Source organism: Vipera berus (assembly GCF_964194415.1).
Source record: "Vipera berus genome assembly, chromosome: 1".
Classification (NCBI taxonomy): Eukaryota; Metazoa; Chordata; class Lepidosauria; order Squamata; family Viperidae; genus Vipera; species Vipera berus.
In genome coordinates this window covers 114,380,639-114,407,402 of record NC_138202.1, presented here as the reverse complement: position 1 = coordinate 114,407,402, position 26,764 = coordinate 114,380,639, and the positions used below count along the sequence as shown (strand labels likewise).

At 41.7% G+C, this 26,764-nt stretch overlaps 1 protein-coding gene across 3 annotated transcripts; it reads right to left on the bottom strand.

Moving 5' to 3' along the window:
• Positions 1–1,033: 1,033 nt before the first annotated feature.
• LOC308661027 (acyl-CoA (8-3)-desaturase-like) lies at positions 1,034–25,156 on the bottom strand. 3 transcript variants are annotated; one of them, XM_081315726.1, is made up of 12 exons: positions 24,756–25,156; positions 17,210–17,320; positions 15,786–15,983; positions 15,145–15,246; positions 14,873–15,001; positions 11,423–11,483; positions 10,213–10,289; positions 9,952–10,049; positions 9,266–9,362; positions 8,217–8,296; positions 6,179–6,304; positions 1,039–2,084 (listed from the first exon to the last, which is right to left on the bottom strand). In XM_081315726.1, exons 1-12 carry the CDS (start codon positions 24,945–24,947, stop codon positions 2,033–2,035), a joined length of 1,323 nt encoding a protein of 440 aa, XP_081171852.1. In that variant the 5' UTR covers positions 24,948–25,156; the 3' UTR covers positions 1,039–2,032. The 3 variants fall into 3 exon arrangements, with proteins under 3 accessions (XP_081171854.1, XP_081171853.1, XP_081171852.1); XM_081315727.1 differs by lacking the exon at positions 15,786–15,983 and having other exon boundaries at positions 1,035–2,084; XM_081315728.1 differs by lacking the exons at positions 14,873–15,001; positions 15,145–15,246; positions 15,786–15,983 and having other exon boundaries at positions 1,034–2,084.
• Between the last annotated feature and the right edge of the window lie 1,608 nt (positions 25,157–26,764).

Below are 26,764 nucleotides of genomic sequence, written 5' to 3'. Positions count from 1 at the left end.
TTCTAGTGAAGAACTCACCACTTCATATAGCAAGCTTTCTATTGACTAAGTCTACACAGTTGGAAAATTTCTTCTTGATAGCTTGTCTGAACTTCCTTCCATGTAATTTTAACCTATCAGTTCTGGTTCTGGTCTCTGGGGCAATAGGGCATGTCCATTCTTCTTTCTATGTGACAGCCCTTCAAATACTTGAAGAGGGCTATCACGTCTTCTGTATGCTGTCTTTTCTCTAGGCTGAAGATACTCAGATATTCCGTTTACACATTCCCCATATTGCTGGGTTTCCTGATCCTTCCCCCAACCTGGTAGCCCTTCTCTGCACTTGCTTCAATTCTTATTGTCCTTTTAAAATTGAATTACCTAGAACTGGACACAATATTCCTAGCATGATTATGGGAAAATCATTCGGGAAGATACCTGGCTCTTGTTTAGCTTCAAGGCAGTGAAGTAATTGACAATTGTACTACATGGGTAATTTGGATAATCGGTATAATGCCCTTATAAAGTGTATGCAATAAAACATAGTACAATCCATCCAATTAACAACAGAGACAATATTTCCATCTGTGTTCATTTAGTAGTATGGATCATTTAGTAGTATGGATCAACTTATGCTACAATGTGCCCTATGTGTATCCTTGAAGAGAATCCAGAAGCTGCAGCTGGTGCAGAATGTGGGCAAGTGAGCTGTTCTGGGTTTCCCAAGGACTGTGTTATAACACCTCTGCTGTGTGAACTGCATTGGATGCCAGTTTCAAGGTGTGGTTTGTTATCTTTAAAGCCATTCATAGCATGTGACCGGTTATCTGAGTAGCCATTTTTGCCCCAGTTACCTCAGCCCATACCATCTAGTCATGCTGAGAAGGTATCTTATGGATCCCTTCAGTTAAAGAAATCTGACTGATGTGATCTAGGAGGACAGTCTTCTTCTCTGCCATTGCCCCACCCTATGGAATATTTTGCCCCATTTTTCTGGGGAAGAACATGAAAACCTGGCTTTGCTAACTTGCACGAGGATCAAAAAGCAGCACACAACTTCGGGGGTGGTTGGTAGCCATATTGGCTCAGGAATTCTGGGAGTTGAAGTCAACAGGTCATAAAGTTTAGAGGGTTAGCCCTTCTGGAAAACAAAATTTAATTCAGGCATAAAAAGTGGCCATAATAAATGAGCAATATCGAAAGTTTTGTTTTAATTCTCCTCTTGCACCTCCAAAATGTGACAGATTTTCCCAAAGAATAACACCATTTATTTGCACTAATAATTAATAATAAGTCCATCAACGTTCATTAGTCTCCTTTCACTAACTTGTCTTGTACACTTATAGAAGAGGCATGTGGATAATTATATTACATTCTTTATCCTTTTATGTAAAGTACATCCAGGAATGTCAGGGAGTTGTGGCACAAAAGACAATCCTCTTTTCCTCCCTATAGCTAACCTTGCCTGATTATTCTCTAATGATTGTGAATTACATCCAGGAACTGACTGATTTCTACTCAAATAAATCATTGATTTATTTCCTTCATATGCTGCTGTATTTCAATCAAGGCTCTTGGCCCCTGTAATCTCCTTCGTTTCTTCCTTCTCCAAACATCTCCAATGCTAAAGCTATGGCTTGAATCTCCCCTACCAGGAGTTTCTATTCCCAGCTCCTGAATTTCTTTTTCCAGGTTCTCTTCTTTCAACTGCTTCCACAAAATAGGTTCTTGTAAATAATAGACAATTAAGGCAATGTTGTTGTTGTTTTGGTAAACACCAAGTTTAGCGAAGTGGCAGTGAAGGACTTTCCTGGTACTGCTTTCTGGTCCTGAAGGCTGGACAATATGCATTTTTGAACAAACTTTTGGATGGTAGGAGATGGTAGATGCACAAGTTAAAAAGGAAAACAGGAGAACATTAGAAGCAGCAACACCAGGTTTCAGAATTCTGCCCACAAGGGTAATCTTCCCCAACTGAACCAGGCACTTGCTTTCTTCAGTTGTGGAGGTGACGAGGATGGGGAACTGTCCCCCATGGGATGGTGTTTGGCTCCTACTTGTGCAAGTAGGCATCCAACCACAGCTGCCCCGATTCCTTGAGAGAGCTAGAAGAAAGAGTAGAAAAGAGGCAAAGCCAACTCAGGCACTACAATATCACAAAGAAGCATTCATTATTCAGCAAGGAAATGTGGGGTATACACCAATGAACAAATGTGAATGGTAGTATAAGAAATGTAAGGATCATCCAAAATGGAATAACATGGACTGGGGAGAATTAAATTACAGGGAATAAGGCAGTATTATCTGCTGGAGAAAACCACAGGACTTATTCATGTACATAGACCTATCATGAAATGATATACAGGTAGTCCTCAAGTTACAACAGCAATTGAGATCAGACTTTCTGTCACTAAGCAATACATTATCTAATTGCATTGTTTAGCCATGACAATCCTGGCAGTCTCCATTGCCATCATTAAGTGAAGATTGCAGGTCATTCAGCAAGGATCTCATATGACTATAACTTGCGATTTCCTGCCAGCTTCCAAGAAGCAAAGTCTCAGGCGGCCTGCAAGCAGGCTGGCAGGCCGGCAAGTGCTATGGAGTGCAGCCAGGTCAGTAAGAGGACAGTGCTGTATTGTGCAAGCAAGTGTGGCTGGGTGGGGGAGGGGATGCTGTGGCACCATGCAAGCACAGCCAGGTGAAGGGGGTTGAAACACAATTTGTGCAGGGAACACTGTGGGCAGATGCATGCTATGAAGTACAAGATCCCTGAGATCTCATTCTCTGTAGCAGGTTCCTCAGGAGGGGAAAAAGGAGCAGAAAAAAAGGAGCAGAAATGACTTGCAACCTTCCCTCCTGGGAATGATAATGTGGTCATCAGATTCTGTTGTAAGTGTGAACTGGTCGCCAAATGCCCAAATCACAGTCACATGATCTGGCAGGGGGGAAGTTGCTGTGATGCTCAGAATTTCAAGGACTGGTTGTAAGTACTATTCGTTCAGCACAATCACAATTTTGAACATTTGCTAAGCGAGTGGTCATTAATCAACAACTATCTGTATGGTGAAATAGAGGCTTGCATGTTTGAATAAACCATTCAGTGAATAAGCCATGGCAGCGCCTTCATCACATTTTGAGGCTATAATTTTCAGTAGTAAAAGGGGAAAGATTTATATGATCTGAAGAAAAACCAGAGCATAAGGCTATAATTTTCAATAGATTCAGTTCACATTTTTGTTTGTGACTTGTGAGAACCAAATAATCATAGGAGATTTCTCATGTGCTTACATCAATTTGCATGCCATTCACCTGCCTTTCCTTTCTATATGCTACCCCTACTAGTGCAATCTCAGAACTCTAAGACTTCCTCAAAGACAATTGGAGAATCAAAGGTGGTGACAGACTAGCAGCTCCTGTAATAAATTCCTGATCTGTGACTATCCTTATCCCTTCTGACTCAGTCCTACGGCTTAAAAACGCCATCCAGAGGGAAGAAAAGAACCTGGACCAGCCCCAGTAATGATACTGGGGTCCAATACTTCCAGTAAGGAGAGAGATGAGGATTGACTATCTCCCCACCGCAGAGACAACGCAAAATATGAGTAACAGATGTACAGTTTCAGGATCTCCTTAATCCCCAAGGAGTAAGCCAGGCTCTTCCTTAGCTTTCCAAAGCTTCAGCCGAGTACCCTCCAGAGCAGGGAAGTAGGGAAGGTAACCTCCTGAAACAAGTCACATGCACTTCCCACAACCACATTACTCAACCTTTCCATGTGGTCTGCCTTTTGTCTGCAGAAATCTTTATAGCATAAAATTTAAATCCTACTGCAGTCAAGGCAGACAGCTTCCAACAAGCCCTTGAGTTGCAAATCCTCCGTGACAATCAGGGGTTTAAAATGGCAGCAGAAGCTAGCCCCATGGGCATTTTGGCAGTATGTTCTACAATATCAACAGGGCATCTGGAAGCAGTCATTGTACCCAACTACTGCTGTGTGGTGCAAAAAAGCAACTCTTCCTAGAAATCCATCTTTTGGCAGACTCATCACATCCAAAGTGCCAGAGTCTTTAAGAATAAGTTAGTCTGTGACCTCATTACTGGAAAGTAACAAATGGTTCCTGATCGTGTCATAAGAGCCATAAAAATCTAAGCAGCGGTAAATCTGTAGGCAGGTGCATGCCAGTAAATCTTCCAGCCATGTCAAGAGCGAAGAGCTGAAGCACACTTTAAAGGAGGAAGTTAAATCTATAAAAATACAAAACACATTTTGAGAAATCTAAGACAAAAGCTAGCAGACATCAAAACAATTCTGACACACACCCAGTGCTGGTAGAAATATGGATGTCTAGCACCAACACCTGTCCTACTAAGCTGCTAATCTAAACCATCACATGCTGCTTTCTCTCGCTTGACTCATGCAGGAAAAAGCTGTCGGCACACTTCCTCATCAATAACAGTGAAAATGACTCTGGCACTGATTTCTCTGAGAGTTCCATATCAGCAGTATTCAAAGAATCAAGTAGCTGATGCCAAAAGAATCTGTCTTGGAAGCAAAATAAACTCCAGACAAGCAGTATCTTCACAGAAAGGTATGCCCCCATCTGCTTCCCAATCTGAGGGGACTTTAAGAGAACCAGAAGCACAAAAGGAACAGCGCACCTCACCTTATCTTTCCTGAAACAAGCCAAAGGACACTTCTGCTAAAAAGTTATGATCCTTGATTGCCAGTGATCCACATTTTGCTACCCAGGATTCTTCTATATGTAGCAGACACGGAGCACTAATTGCATCTAGCTAGGACAACAGATACTCTGCCTCCCCTTGGCATGCTTAGCCAATGGGGGGACTGTCACACTACAGGTGGCTGATAGATTAATAACACATTCCACCACCACCACCCCACCACCCTGCTCATCCTGCTCCCTCCCTCCCATCTTTTAATTATAGCTGATAGTTTTTAATTTTTATAGTTTTATTTTTATAGACATGTTTCTGTATTGTTTTACTCTTTTTAACATTATAAGCCATCCAGAGTCAACTTATTTATTTAATAAAAGGTAAAGGTTCCCCCGCACATGCTTGCTAGTCGTTTCCGACTCTAGGGGCCGGTGCTCATCTCCGTTTCAAAGCCAAAGAGCCAGCGCTTGTCCGAGGACGTCTCCGTGGTCATGTGGCCGGCATGACTAGATGCCAAAGGCACACGGAACACTGTTACCTTCCCACCGTAGTGGTCCCTATTTTTCTACTTGCATTTTTATGTGCTTTCAAACTGCTAGGTTGGCAGAAGCTGGGACGAGTAACAGGCGCTCACTCTGCTACGCGGCACTCGGGATTCGACCCACCAAACTGCCGACCTTCTGATCGACAAGCTCAGCGTCCTAACCCACTGAGCCACCGCGTCCCTTATTTAATAAATAAATATTAATCAATCAATCAATAAACTACACTTATCGTATCTAAACACTGGAGGGCCTTTACTCTGGCATGATGTCATGCCCTCTCCCCTCAGCTCTCCTTGAAGGCTGATACAGGAAGATTCCTTACCCAGTAAGACCAGGCTCCTGTGACTCTGGAGACACTGAAACAATAGAACAGGTGCTTTTCCAGGGCCTGTATTGCAGACATCTGTAGCCTCATCTTACCATTATTGCATAAATGCCAGGCCACCAAGGACATTTCTAGATCTTTGACCGACCTCTTTTTATGACTGTTATGACTTACAATTGTGATGAGCAGGCTACATTATGGTCATTAGTCAATGTACTTCCTCCTGTTCCTCTTCTTTATAGTTCAGTTAATCAAGGCGACCTTTGCCTGAGCTGATTTTGAAGATTGTTTCATTTCTCTAGATGGAATTTCAACCTCCTTTCTCTAGATAACAGTTCTTACGTGTTTCTGTCAAATTATCTTCCTTACTCTTTCCATGAGTGAAATTGCTTTTCCAACAAAGGCTCAATATCCGTGGAGATTCTCTGTCACCCAGGTTATGGTTCTCCCAAAGGTGCTTTTCCAAAAGGCAACTGGATTTCCTTGGATTTTTTTTTCTTTGAAAACGTTTCACTTTCATCTAAGAAGCTGAAGAAGCTGGATGAGAAGCAAAATATTTTCAAAGAAAAAAACAAGTAACTCCAGTTGTCTTTTGGAAAAGCAGCTTTGGGGCAACAAAGGTTTGACCTTCTAACAAGAGCCAATGCTTACCATACGACATCTGCAAAGGCTGTGAGCAATGGCTTAGACTGATACTGGATGCCATGCTTTGCACAAATGGACTTCACCAAGGGGGTCACCTTCCAGTAGTTATGTCGAGGCATGGTGGGAAAAAGGCTACATGAAAGAAGAGAGAGAGAGAGAGAGAGAGATACCTGTAAGATGTTGTGCAGTCTAGTGCTCCCCTTCTTATAACTGTGAGATAGGCAGACATTCAAGCCCAACAACCTCTTCCCAAAGGAGCTGAACAGAAAGATTTGTCACCTAAGCATAGTTCTGGCATCTCTTGCCTAGCTTGATTGCGTTCTTAAGCAAAAGAAGCAGAAACATATCTAAGACTGCTTGCATAGTGGGGGTTTTTCTGCTACGGGTATGTCTTGCCAACTTTTTCCCTTGACCATCTTCACAGATTATTGTAATGGGTCTTCTCAGGGTTCAGTGGCTGAATGGGAGGCCTAGAATGAGGAGAATAGAACAAGAATCTATCATTGACACTAGGAGACTTAGAGGAAATCCAAGTCTCCTCGGCAAAAAGGGTGGATGGCAAGAGAGTGTGAAATATTCAAACTCTGAGTGGTTATAAATTAAGATGGCTGATCTGCATGAACAACTTGCTATAATGCATAAAAGTCCTGAAATGCTTCCTCTCAATGAAAAATAATTAAATTTCTGTTATAAACTTCCATTTCCTGCAATAGAAAAAATGTGATTTCTAGCCATGTTCATCCTTACCTCTAGGAGCCTGGCAAGTCTGGATGTCAACTGACTGAGTCACATACAGCCTTTATAGGCCAGCCACTCACACTATTTCAAAACACGGAGGAGAAGAGCAGGAGAGGGTGCTGTATGTGAGGAAAGACCGTGGGTCCAGTCCCAACCTTTTATACCCTTTCTTGTTATAAGGCTGTAGTCAGATGATTTGCTGACTTTTGCTGACTTTTTACTGACCTCCTGCTGAGCTTCTGATGAACATAACTTTCTACATATACCCGTGTACATTGGAACCCGCATCCAACAACTACAGTACTTTCAGTTCCCTATTTCTTACTGTTCCAGTCTTTATGTTCTAGTCTCTACATGGGGCTGCCCTTGAGGACCACTCGGAGGCTCCAACTGGTACAGAATGCAGCCGCGAGAGTTGTGTTGGGAGTCTCCCGATACTCCCATGTTACACCCCTGCTCCGCGAGCTGCACTGGCTCCCAGTTGTCTTCCGGGTGAGATTCAAGATGCTGGTAATGACCTACAAAGCCCTTCATGGCATGGGTCCGGAATACCTCAGGGAGCACCTGCGGCCGGCATCAACTTCCCTCCGCCCAGTGCGCTCCCACAGAGAGGGCCTCCTCAGGGTGCCACCGGTCAAAGAATGTCGACTGGTGGCCCCCAGGGGGAGGGTGTTCTCTGTGGGCGCGCCGGATTTATGGAACCATCTTCCGGTTGAGCTCCGGGTGGCGCCCGACCTTCGCTCCTTCCGGCACGATCTAAAGACTTACCTGTTCGAACAAGCCGGCCTGGCCTGATGGGTGATGGGTTTGGGTTTTATTGTTTTTTATGTATTTTAACTTAACTTATTGTTATAGTTTTTGGGCATCTTGTTTAATCTTTTTTAACTTTTGTATTCTTGTTTTTTAACATGTATTGCCCTGTTCACCGCCTTGAGTCCTTTGGGAGAAGGGCGGTATACAAATATAATTAATTAATTAATTAATTAATTAATTAATATATTTGAAACAAGCAAGCTTAGCAAAATCATATTAAGAAAAGTACAATTGCAAACAGCAAAATTAAGCATAGCACAGACTTTGGTTCAATACTTTGTCCATGAGGCCTGATTCAGTTTACCTGGGCCTAAACCTTGCATAAAAGAACAATAGCCAACATTTTCATTTTCCACAGTGAGAACAACAGTGGAAGATGGTAACCAACACAATTATCAAGCAATATCCCCTTTATTTTCTAGGCTCTGGGTTATTTGAAACTGTGATACCCCCCTCCCCAAATTTCCATTTTCCCTAAGGCAAATGTACTTACTGATGCTCAATTTGGAAGTTGAGGTGCCCTGTAAACCAGTCGTTGAATAAGGACTGGTTTACATTGCATGTTGCCTGGAGCTGAAAAGGGAAGAAAGAGAGGAATAAGCCAACTCTAAGAATGAGTTAATTTTATTTCAGGCTGGACATTTCCATGCCCGCAGCTGTCTCAATCTGTACTCTAAACAAGAAGAGTTTTATACTTTGAATCAAAATAAAACAGTGTGAGAACTCCATGGTGAGTCTCTTATGAGCAGAAAGCTGTCTACGGTGATCACAACTTTAAGATTTGTCTCCACTTTCTAGAACCCTGATTTTATTTGTGCCCTGAATTAGAGCTAGGCTTAGGTTCTACTTTTCTGGATGGCATAAATTGATATCCTTAGAACTCACTGTCATGCAAACAAGGTGTAATAGCATGGTTCGCTTTATAAATATTCTGCTTATAATGGACTCAGGACTTTGTTCTGAACTGCACCCATGAATGCTATCAAGACTATTACAAAACAAATATGCTTTCTCATTTGCAATCTGAACTGCAGACAGCCAGCAACGAAGCAGTGGCATTAACAACATGACTTCTAGGTTATGGCTGCAATGACTCTGATCATTCTGCCCCTAGCAAAATAAACCCCACAAACCTATGGCTATTGCTTAAATGATAAATCATGTTTCCTAATACAACCTCTGTAATCTCAGAGAGTAGCAAGAAATCTCAACTAGATCTCAACCCCAAAATCCCTTCAAATATCTGCAGGTACCTGACTAGTCTAGTGGAGTGTTTTATTCCCAGGGCAGATCTTGTCCTGCATGTCCAAATATTTTGGGGGGAGGGGGATTTTTAAGGGCTACAATCTATTTCATCATACTTCATATCTAAAGACTAACAAAGCTTGAGATCAGACAATTCTTGCCTCATACCAGACTTCTTCCCCAGAAAGAGAATTTCATTTTTCCCTTTTGCCTTCTTCCACCCCATCTATTATATTGCATTTATATATGAATAGATATGTCACCTGAAGTAAGGGTTGGGGAGATTGTGCATCTCACCTGCATTGAAAGCCAGTCCATGTTCTTATCATAATCAATGGCCATTGGGATGTGGTTCATTTGTGTCACCCAGACAAACCAGTGACTTTCTATGACTCTACACAACAAAAATAAAGGCAGATTACAATTTTTACAGCCTACACAAAAGTACAAATATCCAATTATCTATGTATCCTATGTTGTATGAGATTGATGGAGTTTTTTGTAATGTTGGAGGTGAATAAAAGTTCAGCGGGCAGTTGCTCGGGAGGGTTTTTTTGGAGACGTGTCTGCCTCGCTGGTTCAGAGCATCTCTATCGACCTGGGTCTGAATTCTTTTCCCTTCAAGCACCTCTGAGAAGACACAATGCATCTATAGATGCAAAAAGGCATTGTACATGAACATGCTCCATCCCACAACATTTTCTCAGGGAAGGCTGAAGCATTCCATTCCTGGTCTGAACCAGAGCACTCAAGCAAGAGAAAAAGCAAAATTCTGGTTTTGGCTCTGAATATTGATGTATGTGTTTATTCAATTTGCCCTGACTGGTGACCTCCCAACCGTGTGAGAATCAACTCTTAGAACGTCTTGGGAATTGCAGAACGTGAAAGCCAATACACATGGCTGCATCAGGCAGAAAGCCTACAAGGATATGGCATGACAACCCAAAGAAATCAGGAAAAGTGTGGGATCAAATGGAACTCACCGGAGCAGGAGAAAGAGACCCAAGAGGCTCTTGAGATCTAGTAGAAATGAATATGTTATGAAGAATCGAAGGTAGAAGGTTATCATCCAAGCCAAATCCTGCCACAAAAAACAGAGGAATATTCTATCAAATAGTATGCTATAATCCCATACCAAGATACTTAATCCTAAAAACCCACCTACATTTTTGCTGTGGCCCCCTTTATCATGCCATAATGGAAATGCAACCTCCCTTTAGAACCATAGTGGAAATACTACTTACCGCCCATTGTTTGCGCTGAACAACGAAGTAGAAAACATACCACTGCAAATAGAAAGGCACCAGAGCTGGTGGACCAACTAAGGAAGAATGCAAAGATACATGTCTAAGTAAAATCAACTCAAAGCAAAGTAGACTATTTGTAGCTCAGGATTAAAAAAAGAGGTCCTTGGTGCTTGCTAAGCTTTGTTGTTTTCTTGCAGATGTTTCATCATTCAAACTATGTAACATCATCAGTGCTGAGCTACAAATATTCTCCCTTATGTATATTTATTGATCTCACTTTCTCTATTCCTTACTACTGAAGAGGAGGGGGGGGAACTTTGTCAAGATTCGGATATAGTGGGTCTCACTTTCTTGCAAGCCAGAGAAGAATTACGCACTCACTCACTGGCTCTAAGTGTCAGGAACACCTAAGAATTGTTTTCATGGATCAAACCTCAGAGCCTCACATGCCCGACAGATGTAAAATAATGCTAATATTTTCCCCACAATAAGTAGCAATATCAATAGAAACTTAAACTTGTTTTCCACTCCACAATGCATTATAACACTCTATGAGTGGTTTACAAATGTCATCATATTGCCCCCAACAATCTGGATTCTCATTTTACCAGCCTCAAAAGGATGGAAGGCTAAATCAACCTAGAGCAGGTTAGGATCGAACTCCTGGCTGTAGGCAGAGTTAGCCTGCAATACTGCATTCTAGCCACTGTGCCCCTACAGCTCCATGAAGACCCCATTTGGTTCATTGTGGCTCAGTTCCATCATCATATGCATCTAAATCTACCATATTTTCAATTATTAAAAGGGGATACAGATAGTGTTGAGCTAGGTGGACCAGGCTTGTATTAACCCTGGGATACAAAGCTTCATTTGCCAGGTGCGGTGCAGTTTGTCATGGAGTTTTAAATATAATTTAATGGGTAGACATTTGAGATTATAATAAAGTGACATGAAACAGCTATAGTAATATTGCACACAGAAAAATGTATCCTTCTAATGATATATGACAGGAATATAACTAGAATATAACTAGAAGGCATTTTTTACAGGAAAAGATTATCCCCACATTTCCCAGGTAAAAAGGGTTTCACTCTTCCTTCCAACCAATGGCAGCAAAACCACACCACACACAAAAAAATCTGTTTTTTTGCTATCCTATGTGCCCTTAATAAAAACACGAATATCTCAGAAAGAAAATGATACTCACGGAGAAAGAAGTATTTGTGCTGGTGATTGTATGGCATGAACTTCTTTTTCTTTATGCCAAGCTGTGAATGGGGAGAAAGGTTCATAGCAAGTCAACACTCAGCAAATCATACCACATAAATGCACAACTATGTCCTGGCAAACATAAGTCTATCAATGACTCTCTATCATTTGTGGCAAGGTTATTTGAGTCAAAGTTATCTTAGCGGCACCAGTGTTTCCGTAACCCTGCCCTATAAAAGATTGTATATATACATTAAAGGTAAAGGTAAAGGTTCCCCCGCACATGCGTGCTAGTCGTTTCCGACTCTAGGGGCCGGTGCTCATCTCCGTTTCAAAGCCGAAGAGCCAGCGCTTGTCCAAGGACGTCTCCGTGGTCATGTGGCCGGCATGACTGGACGCCAAAGGCGCACGGAACGCTGTTACCTTCCCACCGTAGTGGTCCCTATTTTTCTACTTGCATTTTTACGTGCTTTCGAACTGCTAGGTTGGCAGAAGCTGGGACGAGTAACAGGCGCTCACTCTGCTACGCGGCACTCGGGATTCGACCTGCCAAACTGCCGACCTTCTGATCGACAAGCTCAGCGTCCTAACCCACTGAGCCACCGCGTCCCTATATATACATTGGCACTACATAAATAAGATTAGAACCCAGTCTAAAAGCAATTGCGGTTTCTTCAGTAAAGCCATCAATTTTAAAAATCCACATGCTATATGTTTTAGGAGTTGCTAATATATAGTAAACCACTGACTGAAGATGCAGAGGTGGGTAGAGAATACTAGAAGATATAATCTCTTAGTCTACAAGAGAAGGCGATCCTTTGTATCTGCACCCAGCCTGTATAACAAAGCCACACTTCCAGGAAAAGGAAGGAGCAACCAGATTAGTAGAAGACAGCATACAAAACTCCAGAGAATTGCATTGGCAACTTCCCCTAACTTCTTGGGAGCAAAAGATCAGTAAACATATATGACACCCAGAAGATGGTATGTAGAAGATGAAAGAATGTACATGAAAGGAAAAAGAGGGGAGAGCAATTGTCAGTTTGGAAGGAAGTGAGAATAACATACAGTTGTAGGTGGAATCAGTTAAACCCACATGATGGGTGAAACATGAAACTAAGGAAGCAAATTGTTTTCTATCATGTTTAAGTCCCTGTTTCCCTTCTCTTGACCCTTGCCTTCATATTTCTGTAAAGAACGTTGCAAAGATGTCATTTGCCTCCAAATGTTTTTCACCCCAAAGAAACTAAAACCAGTAAACTGTCCTGGTGCTCCTCACCATTTGAAGAGAAGGGAAACACACAACACACTTCAACTTTGCTTTATTTCTAATAAGGCTTATCATGGGAAATAAGGTGACAGCTAAAAACCAATGAGGTTCTTCTATGAAATCTGGCTAGCAAAAAAATTTAATGGACGTAAGGAATGCCCCAGACAAAGAAAGAGTTCAAACTGCTCTTGCATACCTAAGTAATCAAATCAGTATGAGCCTAAAAGAAGGTACTGTATGCAACTTTGTATAAATCCTTTCATCCATAATCCAGCCACTACAAGAACTGGAATCCTTTAATAGGTTTTTGTTGCTGCTGCTGTCATCAAGGAAATTATGATGGCAACACATTAGAAACTATTCAAGGCAATAATTAGAATTAGAATTAGAAATTATTCAAGGCAACACATTAGAAACCACAGTAACAAATCTATTCATACTTGGGGGGGAAAACATACAGTAAGAGGTTAAGAATAGCTCTTAAGTGGTTCATCTTACTCCAGCAGTTTGTTTCTGGCCAAGCAGATATTTCTGAGTTGCCTCCAAGCAGCACATGGAAACCTGTTACTGCTGTTGTTCCACTGAGCCTGGTATGCCCCCCCACGCCCAACTGGGTAATAACATTGACTCTTCAATCCTAACAGACTAGTCTTCCATGAATGTAATCAGTTCCCTTTTAAATCAAGCTGCTAGCTGCCATTGTGCAGTTTTGTGGTAGGAATTCCACAAGTTAATTATGCATTGTTCAAGGCAGAGCTTCCTTTTGTCTATTTTAAACTTCCTTTCAAACAACTTTACAGAATGACTGCTGGTCTTATCATTTCAGAGAAGGAGAAAACTTCTCTCTGTTTACATTATCTACATTACACATGATTTTACATGTTTAGGCATGTTCCATGTTCAGTTGCCTTCTTTCTAAGATAAGGTGTCCCCAACACTTTTGGTTTTTACTATCATGAACAATTTAGAATAATGTGCAGTCACCGCTTGCCACAGGTCTTCATAGCTCTCTCCATTGAAAAACAAAATTGCCCATTCATTCCTACTTTTTGCTTTCTGGTTTTTAACCAACAAGCAATACAGCAAAGGGAAGGTCCTCTTATCTATAGCTGCTAGGTTTGCCTCAAGATTCTCTGATGAGAAACTTTCTTAAAGGCTTTTTGCAAATCCAGGTTAACAGCATGCTGACATTCTCAAAAAAACTTCTAGAAGGTTGGCAGGCAAGATTTACTCCCCCAGAGGATTATTCTCAATATGAGTAAATATAGATACATCTTTCTAAGAATGTCCCCTTTCTGGGAACATTCTTTGAAATGATACCCTCCTTCTCCAAACCCTTCTTTCTTTCTGCCTGAAAGGAAAGAAGCTTTCCTCCTGGGATTGAAGTGAGCCAAAAGGTCTTGGGTACGTACCTGTCTGGCTGACTAAGCATATCCAACTGTCCAACTTTCATTTCAAAATTGCTGTCTGAGCACCAAAAGCTCATGACACTGACAACAACCCCACAACTTAAGCTCAAAGTAAAAACAGTCATACGTCTGACTCTTTATAAAGTAAAGTAGAAAAAGTACCTTCACTTCTGGTGTTCTGTTTTTATACTGAACTTTCATCTGAAGTAAAACTTTGTCCCGTTTGCCGCTCAGATTTTCCAATATTTTCATTTATTTTAAGTTAGCTGTCCTTACTTCCATGAGGCTTAAAACCTAGCCATTTAAAAACTTTTAAAGTCAACACACTATACGCTGTTAGTCTTTTTGTTCTTTTAAAGCTGTAGTTTTGACCAATATCAATTATTATACTTAATCTTATTCACTATGTCTTTATGTCAAATATATAGAAAAAAATCTACATAACCATGGTTTTTTATTTAAAATTATACAAAAATTTCTGAATCAGTCCAAATGACAAAATAAGCCTCAACAACATTAAACTATTAACTCATGTAAAGAGGCCCAGGACAAAACAAAGTTGTTTTAAGATTTATTTTCCTTTCTAATTCATATCACCATCCCAATGATATAATTGATAATTTTTCCATTTTGTTAGATTCAAAAGTACACAGTGGTAGCAATTTTTGAAGATCTAAAAGTATGTTAGGGCTCCACTAAAGAGTTGATGCTTCAGGATGCATGGAAAATTTTCCTCCTCACAACATTCCCCAAATCCCACACGTCTCACCTCTACAGAGAGTATCTTTCCCAGCGCAAATAACAAAGGATGCATGTTGAGATCAGGATCCTTGCGAAAGCAGTTAGGCTTTGCATGATGCTGGAAGTGCCAATGATTCCACCAGCTGGCTGGTGCTCCCTGCAAAACAATGCAAATGCAAGAGGCCTCTTTAGATAATTTATTTTCTGACCAGGCAGGGCAAAATCTGAGTGCAAGGGGCCCAATTGTTCTTGAGCCCCAATGCCATGCCATGGCTAAGAGCCCATTTTCATGAAATTCACCTTCAAATGTCCAATCACAAATTTGTGAATCCAGTGGTTCCATTTAGACTTGCCAAAGACAGAAAGATGTCCAAAATCATGCTGCAGCCAACCGGCTTGGGCCTGGAAAACATTGCCACAGCTAGCATAACCATAACGCCATGAGTGCACACGATGCTTTACAATGTAACCTGTGAAGTCTTTGCTCTCAAAAGGTTATGCAGAGTGATGGTTGATGGGAGGGGGAGGAGAAGGGGGAGAGGGAAAGGAGAGAAGGAGAAGAGATCTGAGGACTGTACTACAATAAACAAGTTTAACAGGCAGATGGCCTTAGATCTGAGGAGACAAACCAACAGTTTCATGAAAAAGTGGACTCCAAAGAGAGACCTGAAGGGGAAAAAATATTCCTAACATACTTGGAAGGAGCTTTCTTTGCATAGATTAGTATAGGATAATGGGCACAGTTGTCCAAAACGGGAAACCAAAGGTGATCAGATGAAAAGAGCTATGATTACCATATTGGTTTATCGAGAGAGAAAAGCTGAATTAGAAAGTAAGGATAATGCAAACAGGTACCTCTCCTCACGGAGGTCTAAATTCTAAATATCTTTAGTTTGTTGAAACTTCAAGCCCTGCTCTGCTTAATCTGATCGACTGATTACCTGGACAGTCCCAAGTAGGAAAGCAGTGATAAGGAATGGCACCAAGGATGTTCCAAAGTACCATATATTGAGCCAGGCTGATACATCTAGCAGCAAGATGTGAAGAAGGGACAATAGGAAGAACAGATGGTTGGAATTCAGTAATCCCATCTTTTCAACAGTGGCGCGGAGCTCACGGAAGTCCTCCACAAGTTCTTTCTATGAAAAAACACAGTATTATACTTCCTTTGTTCTGAAGGTAACTTTTTATTCAGAAGTGGACAACCTGACATCTTGGGCCATGGGCACCTCTAAAGACCACAATAGTCTGAAGCCTTTAAAGTCTCCCAAAAAATATGACCAAAATATAACAATAAAAAAGTCATGCAAAGGGGAAAGTATTCAATATGCATTTGGCACAGAATAATATAGAATAATAGAATAATAACTTTATTGTCACTTTGAATGTACACTGATCGGCATACATTAAAATGAAATTTCGTCGCCTACAGCTCTCAAAGTGTCAGCACCTCCGATATACACTGCATAAATTTGACAAAAATAAATAAATAAATAAATACAGAATTATGCACATACCCACATATATTATATGACACAGAAAAATAACAGTCTAGTTCGGGTTATGTATACATGTATACATAACCCATGGCGAGAAAAAGAAATCTTGCGAGTTTGCCAGATGGATGGCATAAGGAACAAAGCTATTACAGAATCGGGTAGTCCTGCTAGAAATACTTTGAAACCTCCTCCCAGAGGGAGCAACAGAAGCTGACTGTAAAGTGGGTGTTTGGGTTCTCTAACAATGCTTTGAGCTCTAAGCACATAGCGCTTATAAGCAGCATCCTGAATACCAGGAAGCGAGCTTCTTATGAGGTACGTAATTGAATCAACTTTTATGTTAACAAAATTAAAGGCAAATGTGGCTTTTGTCCTGATGCTACTCAATATACCTTAGAGTGATACCATCTCTATTCTACTTTCATGACAAAAGACTTTGGAAAAAAATTCCCTGTAATGCAGAGTATGTGGCTATGTACTATGTTCAACTACGTATACTTTTTAGAAAGCCCATTCCCATTGAGATATCGTTCCAAGTGTTTTTTTTTGCTCTGAAAGTTGGCACATGAATATGAGACATTTTACATCACATTTCATATTTCTCCCTCCAAACATCTCCTAGTAGTCCCCAGTTTGAGACTCTGATTGATCATTTTTGTTATTGCTCTGGTATTAACCAGTCTTCTCTCACCTGTAAACTACCTCTTAACATTTCCCAGTTCTCCTTACAGTATGTTTCTGAATTTCCCATTTTGGGCAGGCCACCAAAGAAAGGTATCTTTGACGTTGTTCCCAAATTTTTACTGCAGATTCCTCATAACATCAGCAAAGATCTCTTTCTCAAGACAGTTCTCAGAAAAACTTACATTTTTGTTGGGTTCAAAACTGGGCTGATCTGCTGCAAGTTCCCCAATAAATAAAGCCTTCAAGTATGTTCTCACTAGATTCTTATCCAAATGGAATGCCATGAAAGGATCCTACAAAACCAAAACAGAACAAGGCAAAAATAATAGGGCTGTGCACACAAAATGATTAATAAAACAAGCTTCCATTTTTGTTTCAGAAGACCTTTGTTTTTTATTAAAGAAATCTAATTATAAGCCTGGAAAAAAATGGAATTGAAGGAATCCATTCAATTCTTAAAGCTGGAGCAGATTTTGTTGTCTATTGTTAATAATGTTGAGTCAGGGAACTGGTGAATAAAAATGGGTGTGGTGGTGAAAGATTTCCCTTTTATTAACTTCATTTTAGAAGCATGCTAACTTTTTGCTATATTAAATTGGCATTGTCTCCAAATAATTCACATGGCTGTCTAAATAGTTTTTCGCATAACCCTCACCTAAGTCCAAGTTTTAAAATTACCAAAAACACCACAAAGAGTCTGGTTTTCCCTTCCTGCTTTGCCCCACCTAGTTTAAATTCTGCCTTGGTCTGATCATTTTAGGCATCTAATGAAGTCAGCTGCAGCTTACACCTTTTAAGAAAATGTATTTAGTCAGTAAATCTCTCTCGTTTGTTATTTCAAACTTTTTTTTTCAAAATTCTTTTTTCACCAAGTGTCCTTACTGCACTCAGCACTGTGTGTAGTGGCAGAGAGGTTGTTAGTCCTTAGACAAGTCTCCAGCCAGCACATTGGTTCCAATGGCTTCTCCTTTTGATTTGAAAGCCTTTGCATTCATTTTGGCAATTCCTGAAAGGAATCCGAATGGAAGCCAAGACAAATTAAATGCCTAAGTTACACTTTTTGCTTCTGGCCACTAGATGCTGCTATAGAAACCTGTATTCCTGGAATACTATGTGTAAGTGTCTACTCTCAAATAAAAGAATTTCAGACTGATGAAACAGCTAAATCACGATTCATCAGGTGCGTTAGTTTTATCACAAGTGTCATGAATCAAAAACATTTCATTATTTTTATGTAAATGCAAATATAGACATAAATGCATACATGCATGCACACATAGGGGGTTGCTATTTTATGTCAAGGTTGTTAACCATCCAGTGCCTTTGGGAATGAGTAAAAAAATGAATGTATCTTCCTGTGACAATTACCTTACTGACTACAGGAAACTTTAGTTATCAAGAATATCTTCTGAATAGCAATTTCTTTTTGACTTCTGTGTTCATGGTGCCTCCACCACTATCAAACTCTCTATACTTGGAATAAATTATCTCCTCCATCATCATCTCCTGGGTAAATCTTTCTACAAGTGAATGATAGAAATGAAATGAAAGGAGAGCTATACAAAAAATATCCCATCCTTTATGAAGTGGTGTTGAGTCCATGAATACGTGGGCCAGATTAAATTTCTTTAAATGCTTTTTTCATTGTTGCACTTGTACGTAGCTCATTCTCTCTCTAAGTTGCCAACATCCTACTGTACCAAAAGAGCAGATTTCTCCAGCTATGTACCCAAACCCAGAAAGACCAGCTCAGGGCAAGCTGACCTACTGTTGCAGATAGTGGGCAATATTAGTCCTTTAACTGGTGTGGGCACCAAGAAAGGGCTTTAATTCTATTGTTGATACAGCAGCTCAGCTCCAGCTGAGCTCCAGGATCTCATCAGAGAAAGAAACATCAAACCTTCCTTGGTAAAAACCTATTTGAAGGGAGTGAGAGTGAGAGAGTGAGAAGACTGAGATTTCCTGGTCAGTTTTTTTAACTGCAAATGGGAAAGTGGGTGGGTCACAGCCAGAGCTGAAGACGGTGGTACCATAAGTTTCAACCAATCATCACAATGGTGGATGTAAAACCTGGCAATAATGCCTGAAAGGGAGAGGAAGGGGGCAATGATGAGCAGATCATTTGCACAGCATCTTTTTAGAATCACAGTGCTTTGTGTGTCAGCAAGACACAAATAAAGGTCTGATTCTATACATTTTTTTTCTTTTAGAAATAAGCTTGCTTGCTTTTCTTAGCATGCCGGTGCAAAAGGTCTTATTTTAGAAAACCTGGAATTATTCCAATATTTGCTTTCTTTACATGAGCAGCTTTGTTTCAGTTTATACAAAAAGCATCACGCTCCAGTTACATTGAGACTAAAGTGCCTGTTTCTCTCCAGTCTGTCTTAGATTATTAAGACAATTTGTGCACCTCTGAAAGACATGGTCCTGGAGGCTTGTATGGGCTTAGCTTTTACTATATTTGTGATGAACCAGGCCAACGAAGGTTTTCTTAGAAATACAGAGACATGTTTTGCCCTAATATTTCTCAGAAACTCTGAGTGGTTGAAAGATTGTTGCAATGCAACTTCACAAGGCCTGGGTTTTGACAATAGATTTGCTGTATGCCCCCAAATATCTGAGTACCTCCAAGAATCCAATGAAACATTAAATATTAAATGTAGAAATAATTCCCCTCAGTTAGTAGGATTAAATTAAATTTGGGCTAAAGATGCTAAGTGAAGAGAAGACTTAATTTAGATACAAACGGGAGCTCAGCAGTGACTATCCTTAGCAAAATAGTTGGATTTTAAATGCACATTAAAGCAAATAAAAATTTTAGCTTCCATTCTCAGAGGCAACAATGAGATAAAAATCAATCAATGCAGTATTCTAAAAATCAACTATTCAGGTTTTTTTGTCTGCTGCACTGTGAGCCAAATCCCCCTTATGCAGCTACAAAATCTCTCCCAACAGGTCACAACAAAAGTCTGTTTTTCACTGCCATGTTTAGTCATAAAAGGGTCAGGAAAGCTCAGAAGGTTGCCAAGAAAATACATCAGCATTCGCAAAATTGTTCTCAAGCAAAGCTTAAAGAAAAGTGAAAATTATATCCAGGTTACTAATATAAAACACTTCATCCAGAATTTCTACCAGGAACATCATGTTAATATATCCAGCCCATGAATTAAAGAACCACTTACAGTACATGCCTGAACATGTCAAACGTTCAAATGATATAACCTTCTGACCATTTTTGAGAAGGGCAAGGACCTTGATTTAAAGTGAATGAGGCTACACATATACATGGATGTGGTCAAGATTTGGGGAGCTTTTTCCTAAGTTTAGAGGGAAGTTTGATCTAATGGTTTGTCCCACCTGGGTGGCTTTGGGCAGGTCACCACCCTCTCTTAGCCCAACCCACCTCACAGGGTTGCTGTTGGCAGGGGAATAGGAAAAGGAAGATGTGTTGGATATGTTTGCCACCTTGAGTTATTTGTAAAAAAATAATAAAGGTGAGATACAAGTAAATAATAATTTTCCATTTGTTTGGGTTTTTTTAAGCATTTGGTGTATTGTAGGGCTTACACTAGTGGCTTTGGTGTTTTCCGACTCAAAATAATAAAAAGCCAAGCCATTCTTTTTCATGGTTGTGGTTCAATGGCCTCAGATCCCAGCAAAAAAGAAGCTTGGGGAATGTATCTAGCCTTAGAGCTTAGATTGACCACCTTTGCCATAGCATGATATGCACACCTTTCCACATCTTGTGTGCAAACTTACAATGTTTCACAAACCCTACTTTCCAGAATCCCGATTGGGTATTATACGGCAACCTGAAAGTGGGGAAGAAAAGCCAAAGAAGTTTTTACAGAGACCAGTTGGGGGAGGGGGGAGTAGAAGAGCATTGCTTAATGGTTAAAGCAGACATGTCAAACACAAGACCCGGGGGCCGAATCCGGCCCGCAAAGTGGTTTCATGTGGCCCGCGAATCTATCCTGGAAACAGTGAGGGAACGACCCCACTGCCTTGGCCCTGGCCCAGAGACCCTCCTTCTGCCAGAGACCCTCAGATCTGTCCCACTCCTGCCCAGGCCCCCACAGGCACCCTTGACACAAATGATGTAGAGCTGGTCATGCCCACCCAGTAGGCCATACGCACTCTAGCCACGCCCACCCAGTAGTCCACGCCCACCCTAGCCATACCCACCCGGCCCCCTGAGGGCAACCGCAATGCTGATGCGGCCCTCAATGAAATTGAGTTTGACACCCCTGGGTTAAAGCAACGTTCAGCATGGAGGGCACCCTAAATTCAGATCTTGGAATTGAACCAGTCAACTCTAGAAGATCCCCACTGGAGAGTTGCTCCTGCCATTCTGTTTGACAAGGCTGAGTTAGAAGGATCAATGCTCTGCCTAAGAAAAAGGAGAAGCTTGTTAGATACTATTGCACAAGATGAAAGATAACGAGGGCCAACAGCTACAGCATGAAAACTTATTCTCACTCTTGGTAGCTTTGCTCCTTAGTAAATCAAGGGAAAGGATTGCCTTTAGCTCAGGGCTGTCAAAGTGCCAGCCCAAGGGGCGGACGTGTCACAAGGAAACCGCGCCCACCCCATTACCAGCAATGGGGAAAATGTTCTGATACATCATGCAATGTCACGTGACGTCGTGAGTTTGACATGTCTGCTTTAGCTCTTCCCTGATACATTCAGGGTGGGTGGGGGTGGAGTTTATTATTATTGGCAAAAGGCCTTTTTTCAAGGGTAGACATACAAGGGTACAAGTTATTGCCTGTACACTGAAATAATACACCACAGGCTAAATCTTCTTCCTCATTATAATGTACAGTTTGGACCTTAGAAACAGAATGTTATCCACTTAAGGTAAAGGTAAAGGTTCCCCCGCACATGCGTGCTAGTCGTTTCCGACTCTAGGGGCCGGTGCTCATCTCCGTTTCATAGCCGAAGAGCCAGCGTTTGTCCGAGGACGTCTCCGTGGTCATGTGGCCGGCATGACTAGACGCCAAAGGCGCACGGAACGCTGTTACCTTCCCACCACAGTGGTCCCTATTTTTCTACTTGCATTTTTACGTGCTTTCGAACTGCTAGGTGGGCAGAAGCTGGGACGAGTAACAGGCGCTCACTCTGTTACGCGGCACTCGGGATTCGACCCGCCAAACTGCCGACCTTCTGATCGACAAACTCAGCGTCCTAACCCACTGAGCCACCGCGTCCCTTGTTATCCACTTAGAGCTACTTAAATTATTATTTTTTGGCTTATTACGTGGCCAGCATTAGCATGAGCATTACATACTAGCTTCCTATTACTTACTGTAAAATTACATGATAACTAAGCTTTTCCAAAATGTCAGATGAGAAAAAATGTCAGGGGCAATATTTATGGGAACATAACATCTATATATGCAGATGCCCAAGCATAGATTGGGTTGAATCTCCTTAAATATTCTTCACTGGGGAGGGGGGGGAAGAGGAGAAAGGGGCGATCCTTCTCTTGGTCTTGTGAAAGCTTGTCATTGGAAAAGAATATGTATGAACCAGATAAAATATTCTTTCTTTGCATGGCTAGGTTGAAAGTTTTCCAGCAGAGGATCCACCTTATAATTCTTATATGTAGAGGTGACTACAGCCTTCCTTGGACATATATTCTAAAGCCTGGGTTCAAATATTTTTATTAGTTTATCAAAATATAAAATACAGAAATACAAAGGAAAATGAAAATAATGGGAAAAGGAGGACAGGAGGAAGAGGGAAAAGGGAAGGGGGAAGGAAAAAGAAAAGTCTTTTTTTCTTTATTCAGAGTCAGTTTAGCCATCTCTGCTATCTCCATCAACTTTTGCAGCCATTCATCCATTGTGGGAATTAAAGTGCCCTTCTATTTTTATGCATAAAGCATTCTTGCTGCTGTCAGCCTGTATAACATCAAAGTCCCATCTTTTCCAAGTTCTTGGACACATATTCTAATGCCTATGGTACCTATGGATGTGAACATGTGTGCTAACCCCTCCCCGGCATTTACTAGCAACATGTGCCCCTGATTTTTTTCTCTCATTGTTTTCATTTTATAACAATCAGTTAGATTTTGTAAATTGTCAGGGTCAAGCATTATCTTTATTTCTAAGAATGACTCTGAGGCCACAAAAGCCCCAGGTGTTCCAAGAAAATAATAATGTGAGTGACCACAGCTATTTCATCCTGTGCTGAGAGAAGAAATAAAGGTAAGCTGTGGACAGCATCTCGGGTGGTCAGACAGCATCTTGGGTGGTGGCAGGTAAAACCTCACCATGTTATTTTCTGATGACTATGACCATGCCCTCCATAGTAGCCACTTTGTGGAAGGGCCCATACTACTTTCTCTGAATTCTCAGTATTTCCATTGGCTGAAAACTGAATGGCGGCTCCTGTCTAAAGACATGATATTTACCCACATGGGTGTTCTTAGAAGCAGCCAGAGATATCTTCATAGTTCAATTCCTCTACTATCTCTCAGTGAACAGAGCCCAAGTAACTCATGCTCCAGCTACTTTGAAGGCTTGTAGGTGGCAATAAGACTCCCTGAACATGCTCAGAGATCTACCACATTCTCTGAGCCACTGGAGATGCAACATATCCAGGACAAATTCCAGGAAAAAGGTAGCTTCCAAAACTGAACATCTTCCAGAAGTGATAGACTAAGCTGAAACCCAAAACTCTAGAATGATGTGGGGGGGTGGGGGTGGAGGGGGTACATACAAGTCCTTACAGGACCTTTACTGGGTTGGTCAGTGTCTACTCAGCCATTTGTGTGGTTGCAGAAAATTATTTACTGTACCTCTGATCCAGGGATTGAGTTTTTGCTTTTGGCATAAGGAAGCAAATTTCTACATTCCACTCATACACAGTCTTCTTTGTTCTTGCCCTTCTCATCTTGCTTTTGATCATAAATATTCTACAGTGGAGGGAACATTCTAGCAATGATTTTCTTGGATTAGAGCCTATGGAAGTGCAAATATAGTATTGTACAAGCTTTCCTCTAATCTAGGAAAACTCATGCCATGTTAAAAAGTTTCCCTTACATGAACTCTTAAGCAAGTTCTTTCACCCTGCTAGTCATTCTATCACGTTGCAATTCTAGAAGTCTCCAGTCTACTACCTTCCTTTGGATCACTGCTCACCTCAGAACTCCACCATTAAGCCATTATTGTTCTGAACGTATGCAGAATGCTCTTTCTTTCACCACACAAGAGCTGCTGTCAGCTGTTCTGCACCTTGTTGCCAGAGGAGAGGCTTACTGTGACCCACCTTCTCTAATTTTGATCCAAATAGCAAACAGAACATAAAACTCTGCTAAGAGAACCAGACAGCTCTGCATACAAAAGACACAAAAGCCTAGCTGGGTGGAACCTTCCAATGTTAATTCAAGGAAGGTGCAGTCCACATAGCTCATTCATTTAGCTTCCGATACTCTGCTCTGCAGGTCACAAAACATCTTGTCCCTTAAACATCTCTCCATCCATGCCTGCAACCGAGCTCTTTGCAAGCACTCTCCCGCCTCCGCCATCAAACCAGTGGATGCTCACAAAGGATCTCTGCTGCCCCGCCTCTCTCGTTCCCTCCCAGATCCCCGACAGCCGCTCAGAGGGATCTCCTCCAGACAATCGCCCGTCCTTCCTTCCCCCACCCCACCCCACCCCCCCCCCTCTCTCTCTCTCTCTCTCTCTCTCTCTCTCTCTCTCTCTCTTTTCTCCTTCTCACCGTGGCGTCTTGTCCAGCATAATGGCTGATCACGCGGGAGCCCCCCGGATGCCTTTTGTGGAACTGGCTGATGTCGTAGACCTTCCTGTCAATCACCAGCCACCGCTCCGGCGCCTGGCTCGAGTAAGTCTTGATCTCGTCCCAGCTGAAGAACCGCGGAGTGGAAGGAGAGCCCGGCTGCGGGGGATCCATCCCGGCAACACCCGCCTCAAGGGACCGAGAGCAGCTCTCTCTTGACTGAGCACCGTCCCCTACCGAACGATCAGCCTCGTTCGGCCTCCAAGCCCGCCCCTCGAGTCCCGATTGGATGGCCGCTTTCTCGGCCTTCGGTCGGAAAAGGTCGCCGGATTTTTTCCCCTGGAAGGGATCCCCCGTGGTAGCCGGGTGCCTGCGCTCTGGGGGCGGCTGGTTGGTTTGATGGAACTACGCGGCGCCTTTGGTTTTCCCTGCCGCAGCGCTTCATATCTCGTGAGAGTACCGTAATATCTTCGTGGTCCTTTAAAAAGAGTGCAGTTCTGGGCGCCTCCCCTCATTCTCTTTTTATTAGTGCCTTGCCGTCCATTTGACGCTTTTGTTTAGGAGGAAGAAGGTTGGCACGCTCTCCCGGATTTAAGGCATTTTCTCCCCCCTGGTGCCTTCCCATCTGATGGATGACCCGTCCCATAATTCCCCACCAGACGAAATTGTTGATTGATGATGCTTATTCCTGCCTTTCCCAAATCCTCACCTCTACACCCAAATGTCAATACTGTCAATACTGTATATAGAGCACCTGCAAGACAACTAATTAGCCCCCACCCCCACTATACCTAGGCAGGGAAGGCAAGGCACTTCCAAGAGAGAATTAATGTATATCGTTAATGCAGAGATTATATGAGTATGTGATCATACATGTAGGCTTCCATTTCATTTTAGAGTAGATGTGTATTGGCAGCAATAGGAATGTACAGCAATGGCAGTATGATACCCGAGGCGATCCTACTCTTAAAACCATACATGTTGAAGTGAATCACACTGAAATCTACCCAAATTTCCTCATAAATCCCTGGGCCTCTGTGGAAATGTTCCATTGGAACTATGCAGTGTGTGGAAAAAAAGAGATCCTGGTTTCTTGTTATTGTCTGGCAGTTGATCTTCATGGAATCTTTTGTGGTGATGTTCATACAGTAACAACACATGGCATTTGTTTTCCTCAGAGGGGTCTCTATTGGTGTCTTCACAGTTTTCCAGTAAAAAAAAAAGATCTTTGAAATAAATGCCACTAACCAATTCACAGGATGATGTCATACCTACAAAGATTTGAGGAAGAAAGTCCACTGCCAAATGGTATTCTTGCCTGCGCAGTGACAATGAAATTGGTTCAAAGTAGAGAGTGTGGTTTCCACGTATTAAAAAGGCTTGTTTTTTCCCCTTCAATTATGAACACCACAGACATACACACCCATCGCGTTGTTTATTTCTGGGTAAACAAAAGTACATAAAGCACAGAAAAGGGAACATAATAAGCAGGTGAGAAGAAATATTTCAACGGATGGCTGGAACAAGAAATTGCAAGTCTGCATTTAACTCCAAGGCAGTCAAAGACCACTTGATACTAATTAAGAAAGCCTGGATGCAGAAAACAAAATCAAAATTCAAACTTGCTTTGGGATTTGGGATAAAGGAGTGGCATGGCCTGGGAGTGGAGTCAAAAGAGGAATCACACTAGAGCAGGGGTCCTCAAACTTGGCCACTTTAAGACTTGTGGACTTCAACTCCCAGAATTCCCCAGCCAGTTGGCTGGGGAATTCTGGGAGTTGAAGTCCACAAGTCTTAAAGTGGCCAAGTTTGAGGACCCCTGAACTAGAGTTTCTTAAGTTCATGCATAGGCATGAGCAACAAATCAGTTTAATTGGAACTTAATGTATGACTCTATTCTTTTGCACCTGACATTACAATTTAAATTAGTAATCCAGACCCACTTTTAAAATATAGAAAAAAGTCTACAAAGACAATGGATAGCTCAAAGA

Excerpts from the sequence above, each read along its gene's own strand:
- LOC308661027 (XM_081315726.1), bottom strand. The coding sequence starts at position 24,947 with ATGGATCCCCCGCAGCCGGGCTCTCCTTCCACTCCGCGGTTCTTCAGC. Across the intron at positions 8,297-9,265 it reads TGGACTGGCTTTCAATGCAG|CTCCAGGCAACATGCAATGT; the intron begins GTGAGATGCACA and ends TTCCCTTTTCAG. Across the intron at positions 2,085-6,178 it reads GCCTTTGCAGATGTCGTATG|CTCTCTCAAGGAATCGGGGC; the intron begins GTAAGCATTGGC and ends TCTTTCTTCTAG.